Here is a 15,079-nt window from a genome sequence, read left to right as displayed (position 1 = left end):
GACTTAATTTTAGATGGAGACATGAAAATAGGTGGGGTTTTAGAACTCAGTTTTGAGGGGCTCAATTTCAGTATTATAAAAAGGCAGCTCAGGCCGGCGCCGCGGCTCACTAGGCTAATCCTCCGCCTAGCGGCGCTGGCACACCGGGTTCTAGTCCCGGTCGGGTGCCGGATTCTGTCCCGGTTGCCCCTCTTCCAGGCCAGCTCTCTGCTGTGGCCAGGGAGTGCAGTGGAGGATGGCCCAGGTGCTTGGGCCCTGCACCCCATGGGAGACCAGGAAAAGCCCCTGGCTCCTGGCTCCTGCCATCGGATCAGCGCGGTGCGCTGGCCGCAGCGCGCCGGCCGCGGTGGTCATTGGAGGGTGAACCAACGGCAAAGGAAGACCTTTCTCTCTGTCTCTCTCTCTCACTGTCCACTCTGCCTGTTAAAAAATAAATAAAAAAATAAAAAGGCAGCTCAGAGACAGAGAAGGATGGCAAGGAGAAGAGCAAGCTGGGGAATAGTCAAGGGAACAAGAGCGAGCAGAAGGCACCGAGAAACAACTCAAAATCTTCCAATTTGGAAACTGAGACAGTTGTGAATTTGTCTGCCTAAGAGAGGCAATAGTAGATTCATTATTAGTGGTCTCCCAATTTAAATATATTTCCCTTTCAAATTATTGAGTTTTTAAAGCTTTTACTAGTTGAGCCTGCAAATAAACTAATTCTGAGGTCTCAAAAAGAGCCCCAAGTGAATCCAGAAAGTTTCAAGTCACCATAACTAATTTTAATCCATCCTGCCTGATAGAAATCTACAAGAGGGCCTATAAGTTTTAACCATAAAAGGGCATGCATCCCACCCAGAGCACAGGTCTTCACCTGATACAAGGGCAAGTGTAGAGATTCCATCCACAGCTGCTTGCCTAGGAATGAATGCCATTAGAAAATGCTCACAATTGGGCTTTATCAACTGAGTGCTGAGTCTCAAGACACAGTCTTTTTTTAAAAGATTTATTTATTTATTTGAAAGTCAGAGTTACACAGAGAAAGAACAAGAGGCAGAGAGAGGGAGAGAAGTCTTCCATCAGCTGGATCACTCTCCACTTGGCCGCAATGGCCAGAGCTGCGCCAATCCAAAGCCAAGAGCCAAGAGCTTCTTCCATATCTCCCACGAAGGTGCAGGGGTCCAAGGACTTGGGCCATCTTCCACTGCTTTCCCAGGTCATTGCAGAGAGCTGGATCGGAAGTGGAGCAGCCAGGACTCGAACCAGTGTCCATACAGGGTGCCGGCACTGCAGGCGGCGGCTTTACCTGCTATGCCACAGCACTGGCCCCAAGACACAGTCGTGGTCCTTGCTGTCTGCGCCAGTTTGGAGGAGGGATGATAAAGGTAGCCGTTTTTGGCCACTCAGACTAGGACTAGGCTGGGTTATACCGAACTCTCATAAATAACAGGGTGATACAAATTCTCAGGGTGCCACTTTGAGACAGGCAAAATACACACTGAAATCTGTCCATTGCAGTACAGTTATCTGGCCAATGAAGGTGCAAGTCTAGAGATTTTATCTGTGACCACTGGGCTGAGATAAAGGCTTTTGGGCTTTATCCGGTGCTGGGTCACACAGAAGAGAACCTGTCCCTGAGTTCCCTAAGATCTCTCTTCTAACCCCCTCCTCAGTGACTGAAGTATTGCTTTGCTTTCCGCTGGATGTTGAGAGAGGTATAGCTCTCTACTATGGAGGATCCAAATACTCAGCCTGCGTAGACCTGTGGCAGAGTTGGCCCCATCCAACTCTGGATTATATCACTGGGGGTCTGGCACTGGGATTCAAGCCCAAGGACTAGACTTAATTCCTCCTCACTCCTCCATGCTGCACTACTGAAATCTGAAAGAGGGCTCACATGGGCCATTCTTTCTTTTCTGTTTTTTTTTTTCTTTTTCTGTTTTTGAAAATTTTGCCCATCTATTTTCCTTTTTTTTATTTTGCAAAAAAAGAAATCTATTTGAAAGGTAGGGAAATGGAGATCTATCTGCTGGTTCACTCCCCAAATGGCTGCACGGCCAGGCCTAGGCCAGGCTGAAGCTGGGAGCTAGGGACTCAATCCAGGTCTGTCATATGAGTGGCAGGGACCCAACTACTTCAACCATCATCTGCTCCCCACCTCCCCCCAGAGTGCACCTCAGCAGGAAGCTAGAATCAAAAGTGGAGCCAAGACCTGAACCCAGGCACTCTCATGTGGTATGTGGGTATCCTAACTACAAGGCCAAACAGCCACTCTTACTTTTTAGTTTCACATAGCCCCATTTGTCAGCTTTTTAAATTTTGTTGTCTGTGCTTTTGGGGTGTCTGTCAGTATCCAAAGACTACATGGGTAACTTCCGGTGGCGTCTGTGGCCAACCTTCTCCAAGAGGTCATCCTAGCTTTTCCCAGGGCCAAGAGTCGGGGTGGGGGGACAGAGCAGAGCGTCTGCTTCTCAGGGTCTCAGTGGGCTGAGCATCAAGGAACAAGTGCTCAACTGCTTCTTGGGTTCACAGGAGGGTAGAACGACCACCAGCTGTCTGCCGGGGGCTCAGCGGGCAGAGCCACTCTAGGAAGGCTGGTTGGCTGCTTCCTAGTGCTCTGAGGGGGTAGCTGGGGCTCCTTACCTGCTTCCCTAAGTCTCTCCCCCCCCTTCTCCATCTCTCTCAAATATGTAAAAAGAACTAGAGTAAAAACAATATTGATGGTCACAGGATGTAGTGCTGGCAGCGACTGATGAGTAACTTTTGCTGGCTTGGGTGCAACAGGGAGTAGGGGACGGCGGTCAGCTGATACGGAAGGAAGTTTTGGTGAATCACATATAAATGGTAGCGAAGCCTAAATTCTGGGGTGAGTGTGCGCTGTGCTTTCATGGGTCTCTTTATGAGGCAAAGTATGTGAAGATTTCCATAAAGGCCGAACAAGTAACGTACTTTATACATTACGGATGTCGGGATTCAGAACTGGGATGAATGAATTCCAGAAAGTAGATTACCCAGATATGTGGAAACCAGGATTGAGAAACAGAACCTCGAAAAGCTAATTAGCAGCAAAATTCAGAGGGAAACATGAGAGAGACTGCCTCAGGAGAGACCTCTGATCTGAAAGAGCAAACAGGTAAAGCCACGAGACAGCCGTCTTCACTTCAGAAGATCCCGAGTAGATTACGTTCACACACAGCACTGAAGTTAAAGATTCCTGAGGAACTAAAACCTCGGCGTGTTGATGACCACGATATAACCACCAGGAAAAAAGAGTGAGTGTTTTATCTTTTATCTTCCTGCCGAGAATAATGTACATTCCAATACAGACGATTATGCAAATTGCAAAAAAAAAAAAAAAAAAAAAAACAAACTTGAGGAAACACAGAAAATAAGGAGAATGTGATTAGCAAGTTGTGACTGGCAGGAATAAAATAGTCCTGGAATGGAAGGTGCGGCACTCAGCTGCTCTATAAAACTGAAAGACCAGAATGGGGCTGGCACTGTGGCATAGCAGGTAAAGCCACTGCCTGTGGTGCCAGCATCCTGTATGGGTACCAGTTTGAGTCCTCGCTGCTCCACTTCCAATCCAGCTCCCTGCTCATGTGCCTGGGAAGGCCACAGAGGATGGCCCAAGTGCTTAGGCCATTTAGGGAGTAAACCACCAGATAAAAGATCCCTCTGTGTGTGTGTGTGTGTGTGTGTGTAAACTTTTCCATTCAAGTAAATAATCTTAAAAAAAAAAAGAAAAAGACCGCAGTGTGCTGATCTCAGAGTACATATCCTGGGATGATTTGTGTGACTCAGAGCTGAGGAGGATTCCTTTATGACTGAACCATCTTCATTATGATTTCCTGGCAAAAAAATTCTATAACTTGTTTAGTGCCAGCAATTATGTGGTGGGTTCTCTTCAGCAGAACATAAAAGCATAGATATAAGTAATACAGTGCATTGAGTACGGCAAATGCATTCACCCATGTAACCAACAAGCCCAATCAAGAAGAAAACATTTGCCTCACATCTGCATGTTTCTTCAGCTTTCCTCCCAGTCTGGTAAGTTTTCAAACCCCATCCGTCATTCCAAAGGCAGCCTATATTATCATTTTTAGTCGCCAAAGATTGTTTTCCCCGTTCTAGAACTTCACATAAATGGTCATACTATCTGGACTTTGTTAACTGGCTGGTTTTTGCTTAACAAATTGAGAAACATTTACATTATTACATGTATCACAGATTGTTTCTTTTTTATTGCAGTAGTATTACACTATATGAACATACGACAATATTTTTATTATCTTGATATATACTTGAATTGTTTCTATTTTTTGTTATTATAGCTAAAGCTATTATGAAAAATTTTTTAAAAATTTTAAAATTAGTCATAGTTTCACACAGAGAGAAGGAAAGGCAGAGAGAAAGAGAGGTCTTCCATCTGCTGGTTCACTCCCCAATTGGCCACAATGGCTGGAGCTGCGCCAATCTGCAGCCAGGAGCCAGGAGCTTCCTCGGGGTCTCCCATGTGGGTGCAGGGGCCCAAGGACTTGGGCCATCTTCCACTGCTTTCCCAGGCCATAGCAGAGAGCTGGATAAGAAGTGGAATAGCTGGACTCCAACCAGTGCCCAAATGGGATGCTGGCACTGCAGGCGGCGGCCTTACCTGCTATGCCACAGCGCCAGCCCATAAAAATTTGTCTAAGAGACTTTGTGCTTATACGTTTTCATTTCCTTTGTGGAAATGCCCAGGAATGAAATTACTAGGAAATTAACTTTCAAATAAATGATCAAAGATATTTTTTTTAAAGATTCATTTATTTTATTTGAAAGTCAGAGTTACACATTGAGAGGAGAGGCAGAGAGAGAGAGAGGTCTCCCATCCGCTGGTTCACTACCCAGTTGGCCGCAGTAGCTGGAGCTGTGCTGATCCGAAGCCAGGAGCCAGGAGCTTCTTCCTGGTCTCCCACGAGGGTGCAGGAGCCCAAGGACTTGGGCCATCTTCTATTGCTTTCTCAGGCCATAGCTGAGAGCTCGATCAGAAGTGAAATAGCTGGGACTTGAACCGGTGGCCACATGGAATGCCGGCACTGCAGGTGGTGGCTTTATCTCCTATGCCACAGCGCTGGCCCCCAAAGATTTTTCCAAAATGAATATGCCAACTTATATTCTTATTATAAAAACATACATACTCCAATGCCTCCATATATTCACAATATTTAGTATTGTTGATCTTCAGTTTAGCCATTCTAATGGTTGTACAATTATTTCTTCATTGTCAATTTAATTTCCTAACTGTCTTTTCACCATCAGGTAAATGACATTAAACAACTTTTCTTATTATTATTGGCCATTGGTTATATATATTATGAACATTTTTCCTAATTATGGATTACATTTTTATTTTTCACTTTTAATGGGCAAAAGCTTGTAATTTTAAAATTCATTTCTTTTTTTTATGATCAACTTTTTTGTATACTAAGATCTTTTTCAACCCCAAAGTCAAAGATGTTCTACATTTTGTTTTAAGAGATTTAAAATTTTAGCATTTGCATTTATAATATAAAGTAGGGGTCAAGGTTAATTTTTGTCTTACAGCCTGATACAGTTGTGCCAACACCATTGTTTGTAAATGATATCTTTTCTCCAATAGATTCCTATCAAGTCATTTTCTAAAATTTAAAATTCAGGTCCTCAGCTTCATCTACCACCCGATGCCTCACTCCTTTATTGCATAGACATTTCAAGTACTCAAGAGCTATAGGTAGCTTCTGACTGCCACAAAAGCACAGATATCAAACATTTTCAACATCACAGAAAATTCTGTGGACAGTACTTCTGTATGTCTTATGGACTAATATTTTTGATTCTGTAAAAAATAATGTGGCCAGTGCCGCGGCTCAATAGGCTAATCCTCCACCTGCAGCGCTGGCACACCAGGTTCTAGTCCCGGTCAGGGCACCAGATTCTGTCCCGGTTGCTCCTCTTCCAGTCCAGCTCTCTGCTGTGGCCAGGGAGTGCAGTGAGGGATGGCCCAAGTGCTGGCTTCAGATCAGTGCGGTGCGCCGGCCGCAGTGGCCATTGGAGGGGGAACCAACAGCAAAAGGAAGACCTTTCTCTCTGTCTCTCTCTCTCACTGTCCACTCTGCCTGTCAAAAATAAAAATAAAAATAAATAATGTAAACCAAATGACCATTAAGAACAGATATGTTTAAAAAAATCAACCATTGAGTTTATTAGTCTGTTTTCTATTACTATAAAAAATACTCATATGAGGCAGGCTACTTTATAAAGGAGAGAGGTTTATTTTGACTCACAATTCTATAGATATAAGGTCCAGGGGCCTTTTTGCTAAACTGGCACATGGCATCATCACATGGCAGGAGATATGAGCACTGTGCTTGTGTGGTTTCTCTCCCTCTAATTATAAACTCACAAGCAGTCAATTATGCTGCCTCCACCCTAATGGCCTTTTCTAATGTAATCACTTCCCAAAGACCACACCTCTAAATACGTAGTCAGATTAGATTTTTAACCCTCTCAATACCTCATAACAGGGACTAAATGTGAATACAAGAGGCTTGGGGGACACTCCAGCTGTTTTTATCCCTGGCGAATAAGAGGTTATCCTTTAATAGAGTTTCAGTTTTGATAGAGTTCTGGAGATGGGTGGTGGTAATGGTTACAATACAGTGTGATTCTTCGAATCCTATGTAATTTATATCATTCAATTCTCAACGTTATGAAATGTTACCCTCAATTTACAAAGAATGGAACATTTTCAGAAAGAGTTCGTAATGGTAAATCGGGGCCTCTCCTCTGGACTTCAAAGCTCTTGCTCTTAACCATCAAATCCAGGGGAATTAAAGCTTTCTAGTTGTTAGAAAAAGCAGCCGACGACGGAAAGCTCGCGATATTACATAAACTACTACTCCCAACATGCAAAGCGGCTTCCGCCAGTCACTCTCTTCACTGGGGACTGGAAGGCCCCAGCATGCCTCGAGGCGCGAAAAGGAACCTGGGACCGGTAGTTCGCCTGACGACTACTGGTTTCGCCAGCGCGGCAGTGGCGGCTCTGGGCTCCAGCCAGCAGGTCCGGTGAGGGCAAGCTGAGTCAGAGAAAGGGCGCGGAAGTTGAAGAGGGTGAGTCAGGCACTGTCTACGCGATAAAGGGACGAGGCGCCGGGCGGTAGGGCTGACTTAGAGCGGCCCGTGCGGCCGTCTGTTCCGGGACGCTGCTGTCCTAGCGTCAGCGAGGGAAGGGTGAGGAGGAGCCTGAGCCGCGTCCCTGCAGCCGTTCTCGCCCTCACGCTCCGCCGCCATCTCCACCATGCAGTCCCGGGAAGACGCTCCGCGTTCTCGCCGCCTCGCCAGTCCCCGCGGCGGGAGGCGGCCCAAGAGGATTTCCAAACCCTCGGTTTCAGCCTTTTACACAGGTCCAGAGGAGTTAAAGGACTCGGCCCATTCTGCAGCCATGCTGGCACAGCTCAAGTCGTTCTATGACGCGCGGCTGCTGTGTGATGTGACCATCGAGGTGGTGACGCCTGGCAGCGGGCCTGGCACGGGCCGCCTGTTCCCCTGCAACCGCAACGTGCTGGCCGCCGCGTGCCCCTACTTCAAGAGCATGTTCACGGGCGGCATGTACGAGAGCCAGCAGGCCAGTGTGACCATGCACGACGTGGACGCCGAGTCCTTCGAGGTCCTGGTGGATTACTGCTACACGGGCCGTGTGTCCCTGAGCGAGGCCAACGTGCAGCGCCTGTACGCCGCCTCTGACATGCTGCAGCTCGAGTACGTGCGGGAAGCCTGCGCCTCCTTCTTAGCCCGCCGCCTTGATCTGGCCAACTGCACGGCCATCCTCAAGTTCGCCGATGCTTTTGGCCACCGCAAGCTGCGATCTCAGGCCCAGTCCTATATAGCTCACAACTTCAAGCAGCTCAGTCGGATGAGTTCGGTTCGGGAGGAGTCTCTGGCCGACCTGACGCTGGCCCAGCTGCTGGCCATCCTGCGCCTGGATAGCCTGGACATAGAGAGTGAGCTGACGGTGTGCCACGTGGCCCTGCAGTGGTTGGAAGCTGCGCCCAAAGAGCGGGGCCCCAGTGCTGCAGAAGTCTTCAAGTGTGTCCGCTGGACGCTCTTCACTGAAGACGACCAGGACTACCTGGAAGGGCTGCTGGCCAAGCCCATTGTGAGGAAGTACTGCCTGGACGTTATTGAAGGGGCCCTGCAGATGCGCTACGGAGACATGTTGTACAAGTCGCTGGTGCCGGTGCCAAACAGCAGCACCAGCAGCAGTAGCAGCAGCAGCTCTGTTGTCTCTGCAGGAGAAAATCCACCCCAGAGGCTGGGTATGTGTGCCAAGGAGATGGTGATCTTCTTTGGACATCCCAGAGATCCCTTTCTTTGCTACGATCCGTACTCAGGGGACATTTACACAATGCCTTCACCTTTAACCACCTTGGCTCACACTAAGACTATAACCTCCTCTGCTGTCTGTGTCTCTCCAGACCATGACATCTATCTAGCTGCCCAGCCCAGGAAGGACCTCTGGGTGTACAAACCAGCCCAAAATAGTTGGCAGCAACTTGCAGACCGCTTGCTGTGTCGTGAAGGCATGGATGTGGCATATCTCAATGGCTACATTTACATTTTGGGTGGGCGAGACCCTGTCACTGGAGTCAAGTTGAAGGAAGTGGAATGCTACAGTGTTCAGAGGAACCAGTGGGCCCTGGTAGCTCCCGTGCCCCATTCCTTCTATTCCTTTGAACTAATAGTGGTTCAGAACTATCTTTATGCTGTCAACAGTAAGCGCATGCTCTGCTATGATCCTAGCCACAATATGTGGCTGAACTGTGCTTCTCTTAAGCGCAGTGACTTTCAGGAAGCATGTGTCTTCAACGATGAGATCTATTGTATCTGTGACATACCAGTTATGAAGGTCTACAACCCAGCCAGGGGAGAATGGAGGCGGATCAGTAATATCCCCTTGGACTCAGAGACCCACAACTACCAGATTGTCAATCATGACCAAAAGCTGCTGCTCATTACTTCTACCACCCCTCAGTGGAAGAAGAACCGGGTGACTGTGTATGAATATGATACAAGGGAAGACCAGTGGATTAATATAGGTACTATGTTAGGTCTTTTGCAGTTTGACTCTGGCTTTATTTGCCTCTGTGCTCGTGTTTACCCTTCCTGCCTTGAACCTGGTCAGAGTTTCATCACTGAGGAAGATGATGCCCGAAGTGAGTCTAGCACTGAATGGGACTTAGATGGATTCAGTGAGCTGGACTCTGAGTCAGGAAGTTCAAGTTCTTTTTCTGATGATGAAGTGTGGGTGCAGGTAGCACCTCAGCGAAGTGCACAGGATCAGCAGGGTTCCTTGTAAATATTTTGAAGTGCTAAGATGTTTCTCCTGCTTTGTGGAATGTATCTTAACAAGATCCTTTCCTAAAAAAAAAAATTGACTAGAACCACAAATTTGATTTAGAAAGGGTAATATTTTGAAATACTAATGTAATATTTTAAAATGTAAACAGTCCATAAATCAGCCTGCTTAATAATTTACTCTGCTAAAAGTCCAGATTAAAATATGCAAAAAGATCTAATTGATTAGTACCCTTTGTGACTTTTGTTCATTATTCAAATATACATTGTGCAAATGAGTTTTTTTGATTAGTATATTTTCAGTATCAGTTTACTCAATTTTTAAATTGTTTATTGTTACAAGAAATTTAGTTTTTTAATTTATTTAATAGTAAATCAGACTAGGAGTTACTGGTAGGGTTTTGAAGGTATATACATTCCTTCAGAATAATGAAAGCAGATTTCCAAAAGTTTATTCTAGTCAATTTCTTGTAAGTTAAAGGTAGTTTGTTAAAATTTTGATTGGGTTTCTTCCCTTCTGCAAGGAAAAAAAAAATGAATATGTAAAGTTTTACCGAATAGTGGTTTCATTTTGGTTATATGTAGAATGGCTTTACAAGTTCATAGAAAGCTTTAAAAATCAGGATTTCACTGTTTTAAAAGATTTGCTTTTTTATTTTGGAATTTAAAATGCTTATTTGCTAAATGTGACCATATCTAATTAAAAAATGCATTCTAGTGTCACCAAAATACTCTTCTAAACTGGCCCCCTACCCCTGAAAAGAAAATTTTGTTTTGTAAATTCCTACTGTTGATCTGTACCTGATACATGCCTCATTGAGTCGGAGGAACAGTCCTTTTTCACTGGAAATACAATTGGGTAATGTAAATTTTTATCTGTTGGTCATGCCTTGTCTTAAAAAAGTTTATTTGCTTTCTTTATATAGTTTTGATGTTTCTCTTCAGTAGGAAACAATTTATTCTTTACTGTTTTGTGAGGTAATATTGGTTTTGAAAATATGTATAAGCTAAAAACAGTATTTTATTGATATTAGTGGTCATTGTGTCTATCATCTTTAAAATTAAGTGCCAGCAAAGACCTTCAAACTTTAAGATGTATATAGAACTGTTTTCTGTAGTATTGAAATATTGTCAGTTTTGTAAGTCATGTATATGTTCTTGATTATCAGCTTGAAGGTATTTTTGTATTAAAAGTTGACAGTTAAAGAACTTAAGTGGATGTGGCATTTGGGGCCAATAGTGAAAGTATGTTTCCTCTCAAATATTTCCCTAAGCTGTAGTATACATGGTTATTTTATTATGGCATTTGTATGTGTTTTGTGTTTCTCTGTGAACTATACTCTAGTCTTTGATTCTGTCACCATATGATAGGGGAAGTCCAGAAATAGAGACTAAGTCGCACAAAACTGACACTGTTAAATATGAGAAAATATAGGTGCTTACCTTTTGAAGCTTTATTAATACACGTTTATCAGAATACATGTACACACTAAATGGTGTACATATGCTATACAGATGTTTATGATGTATAAATTTTTCTATAACTGCTTAAAATTATCTTCCTGAATCTTTGTTAAATAACATGCTAATTCTTCATCTGTGTTTATTCTCTATAGACAGAATTTTGATACCCTGTCAGAGGGCTGAGGAGTGTGACTGGGATGGGGAACTGAATTTTGGAATAAAAAACAGGCAGAAAGAAAAGGATAAGACAGATACACACACATACACAGACACCCAAACACAGAATGCTTGCTTAGCCATTTTGATTGGCCATTTTAAGAATCTACAAGACATTCCTGTTTAACATTTCTACCAAAATAAGACCTTCCCTAGCATTTCATGTTCCTTCAAAAAGGTTAACATGCTTTTAGTGGCCTATGGCTAAAGTTTGTTCCATTTGATATCAGGGACGTTGTGAGTACTGCTCTTAACATAGAAAACTATTTGTCAATAATGTTACTTTTCGGCCAGCTTTTTCTTCATCAACATCTTGTTAATAGCTTTTTGTTCTGTAAGGTTGAACCATAGCAATGCTTATTTCAATGAGATTATCCCTCTGAAGAATTAAGGTGTGCAACTCATGTAAAAAACGCAAATTCTCCAATTTGTCATTCTTAATCTTTCAGTTAAAGCCTAGGCTAAATAATAGTAATATCTTGCTTTATAATAAGGTTTTCTTGGAAAGAATTTTGGTTCTGTAATTATATTTGTGAAATAGGGAGTAGATGTGAACCATTATTTTCTAAAATGATTTGTACATGGTTAGTTACAAATAAAATTGATAACTAGAACCCAGGCTTCCTGACTTTCTAATTCTGTGGTTTTGCTAAATGTGTAAAACCCTTGCTTCATAATGAATGACACAAGTAGCAGTGTTGAAATCCCTTCATGACAAGCAGATACCTGCATCTCAGGTTTCAGTTAATCTGTGTGCCTCTGTGTGCCTTTTATCAAATGCTCAATATAATGTTTTTTAAGATTTATTTATTTGAAAGGCAGAGGTAGAAGGAGAGAGCGAGCGAGCCAGCGAGCTTTGATCTGCTGGGTCACTCCTCCAGTGGCTGCAAAGGCTAGGGGTAGACTAAGCTGAAGCCAGGAGCCAGGAGCTTCATCTGTGTCTCCCACATGCACGCAGGGGCCCAAGTACTTGGGCCATCATCCACTGCTCTTCCAGGTGCATTAGCAGGGAGCTAGATCAGAAATGGAGCAGCCAGGACTTGAATGGGCACCCATATGGGATGCCAGCACTGTAGGCGGAGGCTTAACCTTCTACACCACAGCACTGGCCCCTATCAAATGCCCAGTATAATTTAATTTGCAGGAATACCATTTGTAACAGTTAAAATCACCTCCATTGTCTTTTACACTTGATCTTAGCCAAAAGGCTAAGCAATCCCCTTATCTTATATCTGTGTGGCAGTAGTCTGAAAAGCTGAAAACCTAAGTTATTTCAAACACTTCAAATGACAACGTAGCATAGGATTTTCCAATGGATAAAACAGAAGGCAGTGTTAAAAGGGAAGACTATGCTAAACAACTTGTGTAAATTTGGCTTTAGGATTAAAGTTATAATAGTTCCCTTCTATTGCCTCTAGTTAAGCAGTTTTTTTTTTCTTTTTTCTGTTTTGGTATCTGGATGTTAATTGAAAATATGAAAGTTTGTAACCCATTCCCCAGGAGAATGCACATACTAATATTTTCATAATTGAAGGGTATAGTGATACTTCTGAAGTTCATCCACAGAACACCTCTACAAATAGGAGTCCATTTTTTTTCAAGAGACACATATTTCAGATGTTGTAGGAGGAAGGGGCAATATTATGTCATTCGTAAAACAGAGCTAAAAATATACATTGGCTGAATGAGATGTGAAAATTAATGAATACTTCAGAACACAGGCAAAGTTAACATTTCTGATAATCAAATTCACTCATGATGATTAATATTTAACAAAATGTAAGTGGCTTAAAGGAAGTACTCAAATGAACTAATGTATATGAAAGCTTGAACGTCATACAATGTAAGTGGTGTGATTATTGTCCAAGTAGGCTGTGTATATGTTAGGCCTTAAAACAAAATGTAGGGCTGCTCTAGCATAGTAGGTCACTGCTTGCAGTGCCGGCATCCCATATGGACTCTGGTTTGAGTCCTGGATGCTCCACTTCTGATCCTGCTCCCTGCTGATGGCCTGGGAGATGGCTCAAGTGCTTGGGCCCCTGCACCTACTTGAGAGACCTGAAGAAGTTATTGGCTCCAGCCAGTTGCCGCCATTTGGGGAGTGAAATAGCAAATAGAAGTCCTGTCTGTCTCTCATTTTCTTTCTCTGTAACTAAGCTTCTCAAGTAAATGGATAAATTAAAAAAAAAAAAAAAAAAAAAAGAGGGAAATTTATGATTCAGATGTCTCAAACTGCTGACATCACTGCTGTTTATTAGAAATGTCTAAATAGGCCGGCGCCGCAGCTCACTAGGCTAATCCTCCGCCTTACAGCGCCGGCACACCGGGTTCTAGTTCCGGTCGGGGCGCCAGATTCTGTCCCGGTTGCCCCTCTTCCAGGCCAGCTCTCTGCTGTGGCCCAGGAGTGCAGTGGAGGATGGCCCAAGTGCTTGGGCCCTGCACCCCATGGGAGACCAGGAGAAGCACCTGACTCCTGCCATCGGATCAGCGCGGTGCACCGGCTGCAGCGCGCCGGCGGCAGCGGCCATTGGAGGTGAACCAACGGCAAAGGGAAGACCTTTCTCTCTGTCTCTCTCTCTCACTGTTCACTCTGCCTGTCAAAAAAAAAAAAAAAAAAAAGTCTAAGTAGCAAAAAAGCCAGGAGCCAGTAGCCTCTTCTGGTCTCCCACGTGGGTGCAGGGACCCAAGGACTTGGGCCATGTTCTGCTTTCCCAAGCCATAGCAAAGAGCTGGATTAGAAGAGGGGCAGCGGGGACTCGAACCGGCACCCATATGGGAGGCCAGGGCATTAACCCGCTGTGCCACAGCACAGGCCCCCAAATGGTTCTTTTCAAGTCTTGACTTAAAATCTGTGTTTACCGTTGCTGCTAGGAATATCTCTTGAGGCTTGTTATCTGCCTTTTTATGTTTCTTAACCTAGAAATCATCCTAAAATTTCTTAGATGTTTTTGTATCATTGTGGCCATGACTATTAGCACTGCTATTTTTTTCTTGGTCATTTGGTATTGAATATTAAGATGTGATGCTACATGTTACTTGATTTGCATTTAAGGAAAACCAGCAACTTTATGACATAATAATCTTTTCATTTTTAAAACAAAAGCCAAGATTGTTATATATGAGTTGCTTGTCTTATTGGTGGGAAGAATTCGGTACTCAAATAGAACATTAAAACTTTTTTAGGTATAAGTATAAACTAATGTAAATTATCCATTTTTTTTTATTTCTTGCCCTCCACATTGTGTACTTTTATTCTTAAAATTCTTAAAGTCTAGAGATTTAATGTTCTGTGTATAGTGTGTTTGTAATTACCATGATGGCTAAAACTGTCAAATGACCATGGATAATTACTGATGTGTCCTGTGTGTGATGCCCAGGACCGGAAGTGCAAGAAAAACTTACCTCTGCTGATAGGTGGAGTCATTAGTGTTTGGGCCCCTGCCACCACAAGGTGGTTAAGTTCTTGTCTTCAGGCCTGGCCTAGCCCTGTTTGTTGTGGCCATCTGGGGAGTGAACCAGCACATGGAAAGATCTCTTTCTCTCTGACTTTCAAATAAGTAAATCTTTATAAAAAAACAAAAAAAACTATTTTGTTGGGAGTAAGGCATTGATGTTCTTCTTTCCATGTAAAATACCCAATCTCTCCCTGTATACCTGTTTAAAAACCTCAACAACACCTTTTTCATCTTTATAATTAGCTTTAAAAATATTTGTTATAGCAAATATGATCAAATAATATATTATGAGGCAAAATTATTTATGGAATATGCAACTAAAAATCTCAAGAGAACTGATAAGTTATTTTTAGAACCATTGAAAGGGTTAATTGTACACATAACTGGAGTGGACATTTGACCTAGCAGTTAAGACACTGGTTAGGATGGCCACATCTCACACTGGGTTCAAGTCTCAGTTGATTTCAGTTTCTTGGTAGTGCAGATCCTGGGAGTCAGCAGTAGTAAGGGTTCCTGTCATCCAAGTGGGAGACCTGGATTGAATTCTCAGTCCCCAGTTTGTGAGCATTTGAAGAGTGAACCAGTGT

At 43.4% G+C, this 15,079-nt stretch overlaps 1 protein-coding gene across 1 annotated transcript; it reads left to right on the top strand.

Moving 5' to 3' along the window:
- The first annotated feature begins 6,260 nt into the window (after positions 1-6,260).
- Positions 6,261-11,651, top strand: KBTBD7 (kelch repeat and BTB domain containing 7). The gene has a single exon (XM_008260021.4). The coding sequence runs from the start codon at positions 7,301-7,303 to the stop codon at positions 9,356-9,358; it is 2,058 nt and encodes a 685-aa protein (XP_008258243.1). The 5' UTR covers positions 6,261-7,300; the 3' UTR covers positions 9,359-11,651.
- The last annotated feature ends 3,428 nt before the right edge of the window (positions 11,652-15,079 follow it).

This window comes from Oryctolagus cuniculus, chromosome 9 (genome assembly GCF_964237555.1).
Source record: "Oryctolagus cuniculus chromosome 9, mOryCun1.1, whole genome shotgun sequence".
Taxonomy (NCBI): domain Eukaryota; kingdom Metazoa; phylum Chordata; class Mammalia; order Lagomorpha; family Leporidae; genus Oryctolagus; species Oryctolagus cuniculus.
The sequence above is the reverse complement of the archived record's forward strand: the minus strand, read 5'-3'. Positions and strand labels throughout refer to the sequence as shown.